This window comes from Nicotiana sylvestris, chromosome 6 (assembly GCF_000393655.2).
Source record: "Nicotiana sylvestris chromosome 6, ASM39365v2, whole genome shotgun sequence".
Classification (NCBI taxonomy): Eukaryota; Viridiplantae; Streptophyta; class Magnoliopsida; order Solanales; family Solanaceae; genus Nicotiana; species Nicotiana sylvestris.
The window spans coordinates 132553404-132569495 of record NC_091062.1 but is presented as its reverse complement, the minus strand read 5'-3'; the positions used below and the strand labels follow the sequence as shown (position 1 = coordinate 132569495).

The window sequence follows — 16092 nt, the reverse complement described above, 5'->3', positions numbered from 1 at the left end:
TTAAGTTAGAGTCAGGAGCCCGCCTGGAGAATGGAGGTTGTTTATTTTAAAAGTTGAAGAAGTCAGGAGCCCGCCTGTAGAACGGAGGTTGTTATAATTTTAAGTTGATGAAGTTAGGAGATCACCTGTAGAATAGAGGTTGTTTATTTTAAAGTTGAAGAAGTCAGGAGGCCGCCTATAGAACGGAGGTTGTTATAATTTTAAGTTGATGAAGTCAGGAGCCCGCCTGTAGAACGGAGGTTGTTTATTTTAAAAGTTGAAGAAGTCAGGAGCCCACCTGTAGAACGGAGATTGTTATATTTTAAGTTGGAGGAATCAGGAGTCCTCCTGTAGAACGGAGGCTGTTATGTTTTAAGTTGGAGTCAGGAGCCCTCCTGGAGAATGGAGGTTGTTATAATTTTAAGTTGATGAAGTCAGGAGCCCGCCTGTAGAATGGAGGTTGTTCTAACTTAAATGAAGTCAGGAGCCCGCCTGTAGAACGGAGGTTGTTTATTTTAAAAGTTGAAGAAGTCAGGAGCCCGCCTATAGAACGGAGGTTGTTATATTTTAAGTTGGAGGAATCAGGAGCCCGCCTGTAGAACGGAGGTTGTTATGTTTTAAGTTGGAGTCAGGAGCCTGCCTGGAGAATGGAGGTTGTTATAATTTTCAGTTGATGAAGTCAGGAGCCCGCCTGTAGAATGGAGGTTGTTTATTTTAAAAGTTGAAGAAGTCAGGAGCCCGCTTGTAAAATGGAGGTTGTTAAATTTTAAGTTGATGAAGTAAGGAGCCCGCCTGTAGAATGGAGGTTGTTAAATTTTAAGTTGATGAAGTCGGGAGCCCGCCCGTAGAACGGAGGCATTATTTTAAAAAAAAGTTATTGCAGTCGGGAGCCCGCCCGTAGAACGGAGGTGTTACTTCTAGGTTGTTGCATTCGGGAGCCCACCCGTAGAACAGAGGCGTTACTTTTTAAGTTGTTGAAGTCAGGAGTCCTCCCGGAGAGCGGAGGGTTACTACAAAAATCCCCAGCATAAATTCAAGTTCAGAAATCGAGAGGAAGACAACAATAATCAACAAAAGCTAGTCACAATAACAAAAAAAGAGAAAAATAAAAATAGAAAAAAAATGAATCCAAAGTGCAAAAGTGGAGAAAAGATGTGGTCTGTTCAAGACATAATTGAAGTCACGAGCTCTGCATGTCCCGTCCTGATATGAAAAAGCTGAAGAAGATTTAACCAACACCTGTGGCTAACAAGCATCAATATTCAGATCAGAGTTCGCATGAAGCACCAACCAAGATTCAAGATCAATCTTCAGAAGATTCATAGATAGAAATCTTGTAACTAGTAGCTCATAGGCTTAGTTAGTGTTTTTCATGTTTTTTTGATTTTGATGGATAGCAGAACCGCGGACCGGAACCTCGACGGAACGGAACCTCGATCGGCTCTTCACCTCGGTATACTCCATCACCTTACTCACTTCTGAACTACACGTGACCTGATTCCTTTATAGCCAAGGATATGTAGGCAGCTCAGATACCCGGGCTCGGTCACAATCTCTCCCTTTCCTTTAGTTTTAGTCTCTCCGAATAAGGGTCGGGTCAAAACATGTCTAGTCGTTCTTTGTCGGAAAACTCTTCGTGTTTCCAGTCAAAGAGGGGCAGCTGTAGACGTGTAGTTTTTGACCCTCCCCAAGTTTTTTTCATATTTTAGCGTGTAAATATTTAATTTAGGCCTAATATAACTATGTTAGCTAATTTTGACTATTTTACTTTATTTCGTCACAAAATAAAAAATTACAAAAAAAATAGTTTCATTAATGTTTGGTAGTCATTTTAATCTTTAAAAAAATACAAAAAAAAGTACTTTATATTTTAACTTTATATAAAAAACGAAAATTACAAAAAAAATAGTTTCATTAATGTTTTGTAGTTATTTTAATCTTGAAAATACCCAAGAAAATAGTTTTGTTTTAATTGTTAGTCTCATTGTAATAGTTATTTTTCTTACGTATGATTAATTAAATAAAATCGTGTTCTCATTCTTGGTTTCGGGGAAAGAATAACATTTGGGTTCACACGACCCATTTTTAGGCACAAAATTCGAACCTAGCCCATAACAACCCAAGCCCACTACCCTAAACCCTAGACTAGTGGGAGACACCTTTAGACACACACACATGGGGGACACTAATGGGGGACATACATCTTGAGCCCCTAACCCACGTGAGACGCATGGGACTTTGGTCGGATTTTGAAAGACTCACATTTTTTTGGACACTAAATACACGGACATTTTTTTAAAAAAGGGGGGACTGAGAAAAAGAACGGATCTTCTCCACTTTGAGAGAAAAAGGACGGACTTGAACATTTGGAAAGATGCTACTGTAGCTCTTCTTTCTACATTTTGAAGAGACCAAATGACCAAGGAACAAACGAACAAAAACTCCATAGCTGCCTGAACCCACCAGTCGACCACCTTCGTCGTCCAACAACAGTCCATTCCCACGCCACCAGCCTGCTTCGTCGTCAAGCAAACCAAACGTTCAGCTGCTGTCGCCCACCAACCTCGCCGGCCAGCAGCTCCAAACGAAAACCAAGTAGGCTGCCTGTCACCTTCCATCTTCACGTAGAGCAGCCACGCTTCCCGCCTTCAGACAGCTCCGTCCCACCACGACCAATGTCACGTCGTGAACCATGCAGCCCTCAATTCAAACAACCACCTAAACCAGCCTCTCCTCGTCTCAAAACCACCAGAAACGACCAGCTAGTGCAGCCATGAAACCACTCTTGAGGTTGCCGTTCGTGTTGTGAGTTTCGTCGAGGTTGTTGCTGTCCATTTTTCCGGCGAGTTCAAGCTATTGAAACTCGACATTGCTGTAAACGTGAGTATTCATGTTACATTTTCGTTGGCTCGGTGTGTTCTTTGCTTTCACGTCTTGTCTCGGTAAATTTGAGTAGTAGTAATATATTTGTCATATTTTAAAGTTTATATTGTCATGTTAGTTTATCACTGATTGTTAATGTTATGTTCTGTTGTTAATTTTATATTTTTGTTTATCAGTGATTGTCAGTTGTTTGCCATTTATTGTTAGGTTGTTAGATTATTAGCTTATACTTCATTAAACTTGATTAAGAAGAAAAATAATGATAGTTTATAAATAGCGTCAAATTAGTGATTTGTGGCAATATTGTTGTTTATACGCAATTAGATTAAAGGAACCGGGGGTGCATTTCATGTGACCCGGCTCCAATTTGGAACAAGGTTAAATAGAACTTGTCGTGAACCACGGGTGCATTTCATATAGTGTGGCTTGCAATATGTTTTAAATAACCTTGAATTAACTCTTTAAATAAATATAGCGGAATGTAGTTCTCTTTTAAATAATAAAATGAGATGAGCCTCGCTAAACAAAATACATAAATTGTGGGGCCCTCGTTAAATGTATATATTAAAATACTTAGTTTTCGGGATGGGCCGTTTAGCAAATTTTACGGCTTTCTCCAAAATAATAACGCGTTAGTCTCTTTAGGCACACATTTAATAATTTACCTCCTTAAACTCGGGTGTGCATTTCATGCGACCCAAATCCAAATCCCAAAACATTGAATAAAATGTGTTCCGGATTGCGGGTGCATTTCATGTGACGCAATCCAAAGACATGTTTTAAACGATGTTCAAAATTCTTTAAAATTGAATAAAAGCGATTAAAAGTTAAAATTTGCACACAGGTTCAACATGTATAAAAATCAGATAAATAAGTCGAATATGACAGTTGAGACCGTTCTAGAACCACGGAACTCGGGAATGCCTAATACCTTCTCCCGGGTTAACAGAATTCCTTATCCGGATTTCTGGTTCGCGGACTGTAATACAGAGTCATTCTTTTTCTCGATTCGGGATTAAACCGGTGACTTGGGATACCATAAATCTCCCAAGTGGCGACTCTAAAATAAATAAACAAATCCCGTTTCTATTGTCCTTTAATTGGAAAAACTTCCTTTATGCCCTTGCGGGCGCAGGTAAAAAGGAGGTGTGACATAGTCGAGCACCTATGAGCGAGCCTACTACGGCATAGCAGTTATATATATATATATATACCGAGCCTTATAGGGCCGAACAACTATTTTACTTACTATATTGAGATAGTTGAGTCGGTATTAGCATATAAGCATATCTTCAGATTATCTTTGACTCTGAGTTACTTTCAGTTATTATATTATCAGTTCAGTTTCAGCTTTCAGTTATTCTGTTGCCTTGCATACTCGGTATATTATTTCGTACTGATGTCCCTTTTGTTGGGGATGCTGCATTTTATGCCTACAGGTCCTTATGAGAACAAAGTTATCTACATCAGTTTGATATAGGTTATATATGAAAGTATATTACATTCTCTCCATACAAGTGGTTTATGGTCAAGAACAAAATAATTTCATCTTATTATTATTATTGATGTGTGGTACATATTTTGATTAACACCATAACACACAAAGATGAGTTTTCAAAGTTGAGGAAGCAAGTTAATTTTTCTAACATGAGAGAGACACAAGATAAACAATTGAGAATAAGTTACGTGGAATGAATTATCATTTGTACATGTAGATCCTCAGATAAGATAGTATGAACTTGAAGTTTATAAAAAGATAATTCATTTGCAATATATTGCAAGCCTGCCAGACCAATTTGCTGACCCAAAGAAAGTAACTATATTTTCACTGCAAATGCTCCTATTAGAATAAGTCCTAGAAAGGAAAAGCCTATGGTACGCTTAAAGTGTATGGACAAATCGATTTCAAATAAAATTCTTGATAAAGAAGATGTGCAAATGATCAAAATGATCATAATAATGTCACGACCCAAAATTCACTAGTCGTGGTGGCACCTAAACCAACCCGCTAGGTAAGCCAACTAATAACTATCCAATTTCAATAATATTAAAAAGACGACAAAAATTTTGGAATTATCTGAGTTTTATACCTTTTTCAAGGACTGGTAGTACAAATCATGAGCTTCTAAGAATAGAATTTACAAAGGTGTTATGAAGTAAATACATCGTCTGTTTCAAAAGTACATAAACAGAGATTTATAAATCTACAGGCTACCATGAACAAGAGGCAGCTAAACCGGAATGCAGGTACATCTTCAAATCCAGCAACCATCGAACACAACAACAACAACAGCTAACATCTGCACGCTGTTGATACCCAATTTTTCCATCATATATTTTTAAACATGCATATATATCTTCAAAATAGTACACATGTATTTACAAACATGCACATGTATTTCTATAATTTTTCTATAATTTAAAGGGTTTTAAATCAATTTATTTTCTGCATTTTTAGTATACAAATATCAAATAATTATCCCTCATATTATTTTTATGATGATTTAATCATCTATATCTATTATTTATGCCCATATAATGCTTAAAAATTTTAATTGTATTTTTGAGGCTAGAATTGTACATTTTACAATAATAGTCCATATATAGGTATAATTACATTATCTATACATAAAATAACTTTTTATACTTTTATAATATTAAGTGATTATTTTAAATCATTTTTCATGCACAAATAACATTTTTATCATTTATCAATTATTTTTATAAATTAGTTTAGTAATTTAAATGGGTATTTAAATCATAGCGCCTTTTCTAAATTAATTTTCGGACCAACCGAACCACCCAACACCCACTAACAAGCCCAATACCCGTTCAACCTAGACCCATACCCATTTTAAAACACCCGACCCAAGCCCTTATAAAATCCCAGCCGCTGATCTCAAATCACCCTTGCCCTTTTAATTAACCAACACCCTAACCCTAATTAATTATTTCTCAAACCCGCCACCTCTGTATTCTCTCTTCTCATCCCCTTCTCTATTCGTCAAACCCTAGCACTGTAATCCTGTTTCCCCTTCGATTGCAACTCAGAGATGGAATCCATGGACGATTTCCTTACCTTATTGGTCGTCTCCTATTACTGGTTAACCGATTATGGTATTACATAATCACTTTCCTAACATGACAAGTGGATCTCTCTTATTTTGAACCAAATCTGGTTCGAACCATCACTTCTTTCCATCTATGTTCATTCTTCGTCTCTTTATGGTACGAATCTCTGAATTTTTTTGATTATGTGTTTACCCTTAAAATTAGGGTTCAAATCTTTTAAGACCTGTTTAATTTTTGTTCTTATTTTTGTTAAACTCTCACCGCATGTCTATTTTCTTTGCGATTTTTTTGTTAAAAAGTTTTGTCTAATTACTTTTCCTAAAACTAGGGCTCATATCTTTAAGATATGTTCTAGTTCCATTTATGGATGAATATGTTCTTTAACAGTCTGTATATCTGTCTATGTGCATGCTGTTGTGATTCTACTCGCCCACAATTTGGGCCCAGATCTGTTAGGGTTCCTTAATTCTGAGTACTTTCTCTTTAATGTTTTCGTGTATCTATTTTATTCCTCTAGTTATTTTTGACTAATTTACTTACCTTAAAACTAGGGTTTCAGATATTTCTAAATCCATTTTGGGTTTTAATTTCTTAATTGCATTTCTTTAATACTGTCGTTTATATGTCTCTATACATTTTATTACAACTCTTTGATATTGTTGCTTCTTACTTGCCCTAAAATTGGGGTTTTGATTCTTCTAAATCAAACCAAGTCTGTTCGATTCTAGTTTTCCTTTTGAATTCTCTTGTCTACACTCTGTATCTTATTATACTGCTGATTTTTGGTTTATTGAAAATTAAGGTTGAAATCTTTTACTGATTTTCCGATACTTTTTCCTTCCTCATATGTGACTAATACTTTCCTTATTTACCATGAGACTGCTTGTAAATTGATATTTTCATATTTCTATTACTCGCTTGATTGCATGTTGTTATGCCCTGTTAATTTACTGAACCTTGCACTATTTATTTTGTGATTGATTTCTTTCCTTGTTCATATATGTTTGATTACTTCACTTATTTATTCACTTAACTGAACACTATTTAAGCCCTTCTCCCCTTTCCCCTTAGGACAACTGTACAACTCTCGAACTCTCCTATTTTCACTACTAAAACCTAAGCTCTCTCTTGCTCCTAATCTGATTTCTGCACTAAGTGGCTATTATTTGACCGGCTGAAAGCCAAGGCCAAATTATTATGGAACTTAACTGTTACTACATCTTTACTTTCTTTATTCTCAATTGGTATGCCCTAACCTTTGCAGTTTCCTTCTCTATGCTTTGTTTGATTAACCTATTTTAATTCCTAGCATTATCCTATCCTCTATCCGGTAATTTGATAATATTGTTAACTTAAGACTAAGGCATTTAGAATAACAGGAATCTTCTCATAGGTTAGTTTAAAGGTTTGATTTGTTTGCTTTATACCTGTTCTGAATTATGAGCATGTAATCGAGTATGTTTATTCTTAATCTATATGTCCTGTCTGTTCAGTTCAAATGCTTCTGTCTAATTTCTTATGTGATTAAGCCATGACTGTTTCAAATACTAGCATAAGCACTTATCTTACTTCACCATGTTTGAACTGTATGCTGAACCTGAACCTTATTTGTTTCTTGGAGTAGTTCTGCCTACAGCTCTATATTCTGAACTTTCTCTCTTCTAAAATTGAACTATTTCAAACTTGCCCCTTACCCTTTATGCACTGGTTTTCCAAACTCCTACTCTTAGTCATTTAGGTTCTCACCACCCCTAGTGTGAGCACTACCTAGGGTCCTTGAGACTCCTTTGAACTCTGATACATTGGGGCTGGTTTTCCAATCTTTTATGTACTCTATGCTGAATTTGTGGTTGTGGTGTAAGGATTGCCCGGGGTCCCTAAGGCTCTTTGGGAACTTTTACACACTAGAAGACTGGTTTTGATGTGCTGTGAATGGATCACTGCTATGCTTCAGAGTTGTTATGCTTGAAGGCCTGGTTCCCAGGTGTAGATTGGGCCTATGAAGGCTCCCTATAGTGTAATCGTTACTATTATATAATAACATATTTGTGGGTCAATTATTAAAAGCTGGGGGGTCTATTCTTATATCTTTCTGTTGAAATTGGGTAGAAATCCTGCCTATAGGATTGAACTATGCTGATTGAATTATGTTGATATTGTATTGTGTTTAGAGATCCTTCCTATAGAATTTTTCATGATCATTTGCATGATAGAAACCTGCTTATAGGACTTCACATTTGGATTCCGCACTAGAAATCGTGATCATAGGATCTACACATATTTTCAACTCAATGTGCATTAGTGACCATGCCTATAGGACCTTGTTTGTTTGAGTTAATTATATTTCCTGGCAATCTGTTAATTTCTGTCTAAATACATTAAATAGATATCATGCCTATAGGAATAAAAATCGGTTTCAAACCTAGAAATCATGCTTATAGGGTTTAAAACTTATAGATATCATGCCTATAGGGTGAAATTAGTTCTGAAACTTAGAAATCCTACCCATAGTAGTTTAAATCAAGTCATTAATTAAAAAACATGCCTATAGGGGTTTAAGTTAAATTCAGCAATTAGAAAGCATGCCTATAGGATCTAAAAGGAATAAAACCGTCTTTATGAGTTAAAATAAGTGCTACACATAGAAATCATGCCTATAGGTATGTCATTAACAAACTCGTAGAAATCATGCTTATAAGATCCTGTTAGTCTATCTTGAATTCAAGAGCTCTTGTAAATCACTTAGGCAATGTACCCACATGACTCACTAATGATTATGGGTTTAAAACTATGACGTACTACTGCCTGAAAGCCTAGATCCATGTTGGATAAAATCAGTAGGCAAACAAATAGGTCTTGATGCTAGATGCCTTTATACCATGTTTTCTCGAATACATATCCCGCCTATAGGATTTCTAAATTAATGAGTTTGCTGGTTCAATTGCGTGCCTTGTTGCTTATGTGTGGAGGTTAATATGAGCATATACATGCTCTTTATCTGAAAATCCTATTTGCCTTTTGTGTGTTGCCTAGATTTCACATTTTTAAGTAACATAGATTGGTCTAGAACCATCCTAAATAGAGGTCCTAATATCTCCAGGACCATAGGTAAGGGACGGGTAGTGCACACATAGGGTGTGGTTTAGAATCAATTAATGCACTTAAGTAATAACTTAAAGATAGTAACTGGGTAGTAAAAGAGATGATAGCCCGTGCGCTAATTCTATGAGTAAAACCACGACCTAAGGGAGTTTCAAAATATTGCATGGAATGATCCTATAGGCTAAAAAACTTAGCACCACCCCTATACTCTTGTTTGTAATAAAATTAATATTGTATTTGTCCAAATTGTTTTCTTCCCCTTTAAGACTAATTTGCTTAATTTAAGTTCAGCCAGGACCCACCGTTGTAGACCTCAAGGGGTACATAACACCTTCATCTCAAGGTACTTTTGAGCCCTTATCCGATCTCTGGTGGTGTAGACTGATTATATGAGTTAATTGCTCTAGGTGCCCTAACACACCTTAAATTCGTTAGGTGGCGACTCTTTCAAATCCAATTCCTTACCCTTACAGAAAGGAGTTATCCCAGAAATGTCGAAACCCGATTTCGCGAGAAAAAAGGGGGCGTGACAGCATGGCGACTCTGCTGGGGATATCATTAGGCTCTTACCATAACAAACTTATCTGTGAATTGGTCTTTAAGCACGTCTTTATTATTCCGTTTATGCTTGCACACCCCGTCCCATGCTACATGAGTTTATTTACCTATCCTTACATCATTTATGATCTCCTTCCCCTGCTTTATCACTTTTACTATGGAAACTGACTTGTCTCCTTGTTTTTCTTTTCTTAAATGTCTTTAAAATTATTAAATACCGCATTTTATCATTATTCATCATGTAAATAATTGACAACATGTTATTTTCTTTTTGCATAACTCCATACTCAACATCATATTCCAGTCGTGTGTACTAATACCATAGCGGCACTTGATAAGTGTCCGCGCTCTTCCTAAAATCACCCTTTAAATTTGGAAAGGCTTATTTGCGGTAAAACTAGTCGATCAGCGGTGCAGTCAACGGTTCTGTGCCTTTCTCTCTCAAGTTGTCTGCTTGAGGGTGCCAGTCTAGACTTCTGTAGAAACCTTGCTCTGACAATAATTGTACATGCATCATGGTCAAACCTAGATGGGGTTAATATGCCGTCCGCATAATAATCCTCTAAGAAAGCCTTGCCCAAAGTCCACCGGGATTTCCATAATCCCAATGGACGTAACCATGATATGTACATTATTTGGAATATAAATTCCGACATGCTAATCGTTAATGTGTAAGTAGTCGAATCTGGAGGGGGTAAGGGTTTAACTCTATTTATTTCGTAGAAAATGAGGCATGGAGTCCTTAGGTTTGGCAAGGTCCGAAGTATACCAACCTTGTTGTTAGACTGGTGGGAGAATCTTTCGCCAAGCGATAAAAATAATGTGAAAAGGGTTCTTGGAAATTTACCTTCCTTATTGGGCATCCAACTAATCAACTTGCTTATCGAAGCTACTACTATGTTCTGGGACGGAGAAAGAGCTGTATTACATTTTGGTTACATAGAAGTGACTCCTCTCTTGGAGGAAATCGGAGGATTCTCTGGATTACCATGGGATAGTCCCGGTTTACTAGTACCAGAAAACCGCAATACTAGGGGGTTTCTAAAAATGATGGGTCTGAGAAAGAATGAGGACTTGGAGTTATTAAAGATGTCCTACATACCCTTTGACTTCCTCTATGAATGATATGGACACATCAAATCTTACTGTATCTTTCATAACGAATTCTCCATCACTTATCTGGGTTGGACTCATCGTAGAGTTTTTGTATTCATCGTCGGCTTTCTGGGTATGATAGTGTTCCCGAGCCAAGGGGATAGAATTCACACCAGGTTGGCCATGGTAACCAAAGCTTTAATGGAGGGAATTGAGGGAAAAACCTATACTATTGTCCTGATGATTGTAGCAAACATATAACAAGCTCTGGATCGTTGCAAGAAAGGGTTCAAATACTTTAAGGGTTGTAACTTGCTACAACAGATTTGGTTGTTAGAACATCTTCAGAGGGGTCAATACCGCCAAGAGTTTCCACGAAGACCATGGAACGATCACATAGCCTTCCACCACCCTAAAAGAATGACCTTTATCCCATACAGATTTGCACAGCCAGAGAATGCTACAGAATGGGCGTAGTTTTTAAATAATTTGACCGAGGACCAAGTTCACTGGATGTTCGAGTGGTTCCCTATCGATGAATTCATCATCAGATCCACGGATGTTCCACATTTGGTATTGATTGGGTTGAGGGGAATACACCCATACTCCTACTCAATACCCACAAACCACTTACCATACTCCTCAGAATACCCCACAACCTATCCCTGATCTGCAAAACTCAACTAATGATCACCACTACACTCCAACCCCCGACACCCACCAAAACAATCCCATATATGTGGAGACCATACCTCACTCTACTCAGCCAATCCCATACACTCTAAATTTTGCCGAGAAGGACCTGCTTATTAAGAACGTCGACGAAGAGTTCAAGAAGCCCACAAGCCGAGTCCAGAGTGTTGAAGGAGATAAAGGAATTGAAGGTCTGAATTATGAGGATCTATGCATTTAGCCAGACGTGGAACTACCAGAAGGTTACTAACCTCCTAAATTCGAGATGTTTGAAGGAACGGGTGACCCGAAGGTACATTTGAGAACATACTGTGATAAGCTCGTGGGAGTTGGGAAAGATGAAAGTATTCGCATGAAGCTGTTCATGAGGAGTCTCACCGGAGATGCTCTATCTTGGTATATTAGTCAGAATCCCAAGAAGTGGGTTAATTGGTTAAGCATGGCATCGGACTTCATGGATCGATTCAGGTTTAACACAGAAAATGCATCGGATGTCTTCTACATACAGAATCTAAAGAAGAAACCAACGGAGACTTTTCGCGAGTATGCTACTCGATGGAGGTCAGAAGCTGCAAAAGTCATGTTGGCACTGGAGGAAGAGCAGATGAACAAATTCTTCGTCAGGGCCTAGGATCCCCAATACTATTAAAGGTTAATAGTCATCGAAAACCACAAGTTCTCTGACATCATCAAACTCGGAGAAAGGATTGAAGAAGGGATCAAGAGTGGGATGGTGACCAATTTTGAAGCATTGCAGACTACGAATAAAGCATTATAGTAAGGGGGTATATCGAAGAAGAAAGAAGTGGGGGCAGTGATGGTGGACCAAGGACAAAAATCTCCACCTCACATACCAAACACCTCCACCCACATATCAACCTTCACCTACCAGATATTCTCAAATCGCTACCACCTATCACACTTATAATACCTAGCCAGCCTATTACCATTCACCACCAACCCGTCAAAACTATCAAAACCCAGACCCAATTTTGATCGCAGGCCACCAGACAATATGCCCCTATTGCTAAACCCATTGACCAACTATATGAAATATTGAATGCTGCCAGATATGTTACCCCTATTCTTGTTGTTGCCAGGGAAAACTCTTCCCAGTAGGTCAACCCAAACAAAACATGTGCATACCATTCTAGCATGAAAGGGCATACTATCGATGAATGTCGCACTCTGAAAGACAAGATTCAAACCTTTATTGATACCAAAGACATACAAGCGAAGGAAGCCACACCAAATATCCGCAACAATCCCCTTCCAAATCATAGAGGCGAAGGAGTAAATGTGATAGAAACTGATAATGAATAGGATCCTGAGGGGTCGATTAGGCTTATTCGAGAAGGTGATGACCTTAAACCTGCAGTCATGCTCACACATATTGTGGTATAGATATAGCTACCAATTGAAGTTGAAGTAGCCGCATCAGTCCTATTTGAAGTTGAAGTAATAACACCTGCAACTACACTGACTCCATTTGAAGTAGAAATACCCACACCCTTCACTGTAACGGTAGCACCTACACTTCCTTTCAAGTCTAACGCATTACCCTGAGACTACGTTGCCGAAGCTAGGAGAAAGGGAAAAGCAAAAATGGAAGAATCTGGTGCTGCACAGGAGATGACCAGAACTGGAAGGATATATACACCCAAAAATTTGGGAGGGACAAGAAAGGAAGCTGCTACAAAGCAACCCGTTATTGAAACTAGCCCAGATGATCTCTGGGGGAAAGTATAGGCAAGAGAATACTCTATCGTTGATCATCTCAACAAGACTCCCACCTAGATATCCATCCCGTCGCTGCTACAAAATTCTGAAGTGCATAGGAACACTCTGATGAAGGTGTTGAATGAAGCTTATGTGCCTAATAACATCACCAGTGGAGAGATGGCCAACATGGTAGGGAAGGTAATGGAGAGCCACAAGATTACTTTTCACGAGGATGAATTACCACCTGAAGGATTAAGTCATAACAAGGCATTGCACATCACAGTACAGTTTGAGGATAAATTCATCTCTCAAGCCTTAATAGATGGGGGTTCAAGCCTCAACATTTGTCCATTGACTACTCTGAAAAGGTTGGGTAAAGATTTCATTGAGATACGAGCAGGAAGTATGAATGTGAAGGCATTTGATAGGTCTTAAAGGACCACAATTGGGGAAATTAACCTTTGTCTGCAGATGGGCCCGACTTGGTTCGATGTTGAGTTCCAAGTATTAGACATATCTGCTACATACAATCTTCGATTGGGACGACCTTGGATGGGGCTGTGGCATCCATACTACACCAGGCCATGAAGTTCGAATGGAACCATTAGGACATAATCGTTAACGGAGATGGAAGTAACCCCATTTACTACAGTCAAACTGTCCCGGTTATCGAGAATAGAAGAGAGCTGGTTGGAGAAACTTATCACCGCATTGAGCGTGTCAATGCAATTGAGAAAGATAAGTGGTGGAGTAACAAAATAGAAAGCATACTGGCATGGTCTGGGCATGAACCCGGCAAAGGACTTGGTAAGAAACTCCAAGGCATTACCAAACCAATACAGTTGAAACGTCACGGCACAACTTTGGGCTTGGATATCCATACATCTGGCAAGAATGTAATGATTGGTCGTCTCCATAGCGTGGTCCTAATTACCCTCTCGAGCAGCCAGTGCTGCATCTGAGTCAGAATTTTCACTAGGCTGACACAATATAGGGATTTGAGAGGAGGAAGCTTTGGCTAAGCTAAGGAGCCTGTTTTTAGAAGATGAGGACATGGATTGCAATGTGATAGTTGAGGATGAGGAGGAAGAAGGCCTTACCATTCATACCATGGAGAAGGGAGTCGTTCTCAAGAATTGGACTGCCGCACCATCTCGGGCCCGTCGAGCTCCCGGATAGCTTGGCAATTAGCTGACCTGTTTTAATAACCATTTTAGGAATTTAAGATATATCCGGTATTTTGTTTCAAAAACGCATTTTATTTCAAAATAATTGCTCGAGTCATCGAGCCGTAATTATTTTGGATATTTTCAAAATTTAATTAATGCATTTTTATTTAGAATTCATTATTATATTTTACATTTTTCCTCTACAATATTATTATTACTTTTCCTGATGAACCGATGACTGTGACATGTAATGAGACAACACAATATAAGGATAGTGACTTAGAAGAAGAGGATGAAATACTTGAGGAAGTTTCAGAGAAGTTGAGAATTTTAAGAACAAACCTAAGTCCAACCTGGACAAAACCGAGGCAATCAATTTGGGAGATTCTGAAACCGTCAACGAGACTTGCATAAGCATTCCCCTATCACCGTAAGAAAAGGAAGAATACACTTATTTCCTGGAAGAATATGAGGATATCTTTGCATGATCATATGATGACATGACTGACATGAGCACATCCATAGTGGCTCATAAGTTGACCAATCCAATGTGTCCGTCGATGAAGTAGAAACTCAGAAAATTCAAACTAGACATGAGCCTGAAAATCAAGGAAGAAGCCACCAAGCACATCAAAGCCAAAGTCCTCAAGGTAGTTGAGTACCCAACCTAATTAGCCAACATCGTACCAGTTCTGAAGAAGGATGGGAAAGTAAGGGTGTGTGTTGACTATTGGGATTTAAACAGAGCAAGTCCCAAGGACGATTTCCTACTGCACATTCTGATCGACAATTGCGCAAAGCATGAACTCGAATCCTTTGTAGATTGCTTCGCGGGTTATCATCAGATTTGGATGGACGAAGAAGACGCAGGGAAAATAGCCTTCATTACACTGTGGGGAGTGTACTACTACAAAATGATGCCATTTGGTCTTAACAATGCTGGGGCCACCTATATGAGAGCCATGACAACCATCTTCCATGATATGATACATAAGGAAATAGAAGTGTATGTTGACGACATCATCATCAAATCCAAGAGGGCCACATATCACATAGGAGACTGGAGGAAGTTCTTTGACAGGATACGGAGGTACAATTTAAAATTAAACCCCGCAAAATGTGGATTCAGGGTTCTTGTAGGAACACTATTGGGATTCATCGACAGCCGCCGAGGAATCGAGTTGGACCTGTCAAAAGTGAAAGCTATCCAAGATTTACCACCACCAAGGAGCAAAAAGGATGTGATAAGCTTCCTGGGGAGCCTCAACTACATCACCGCTTCATAGCACAGTCCACGGTAATATGTGAACCCATTTTCAAAATGTTGAGGAAGGATGCTGAAACCAGGTGGACTGAGGATTGTCAAAAGGCTTTTGGCAAAATTAAGGAATACCTGTCCACGCCACCAGTCATAGTCCCACCAAAACCTAGGAGACCTTTGCTACTCTATTTGTTCGTAATAGATAGGGCTTTCAGTTTTGTTTTGGGACAACATAATGGGACGGGAAGAAAAGAGCAAGCCATATATTACTTGAGTAAGAATTTCACACCTTAAAAAGCACAGTACTCTGTACTAGAACGCACTTGTTGTGCTTTAACATGGACAACTCAGAAATTGAGGCATTACTTCTGTGCCTATACCACATGCCGCATATCAAGGATGGATCCTTTGAAGTACATCTATCAAAAGCCTATGCCTACCCGGAGGTTGGACAAGTGACAGATATTGTTAAGTGAGTTCGATATCATCTATATAACTCAGAAGGCAGTGAAAGGACAAGCGTTGGCAGACCATCTTGCTGAAAATCTTGTGGGAGAA

The 16092-nt window shown here is 38.6% G+C and overlaps 1 protein-coding gene across 1 annotated transcript; it reads left to right on the top strand.

The window, feature by feature from the left end:
• Positions 1-15390: 15390 nt before the first annotated feature.
• LOC138871296 (uncharacterized) lies at positions 15391-15828 on the top strand. The gene has a single exon (XM_070149170.1). It carries the CDS (start codon positions 15391-15393, stop codon positions 15826-15828), a length of 438 nt encoding a protein of 145 aa, XP_070005271.1.
• Positions 15829-16092: the final 264 nt, after the last annotated feature.

What these genes read in the sequence shown, in the direction of transcription:
- LOC138871296 (XM_070149170.1), top strand. Translation starts at nt 15,391, where the DNA reads ATGTGGATTCAGGGTTCTTGTAGGAACACTATTGGGATTCATCGACAG.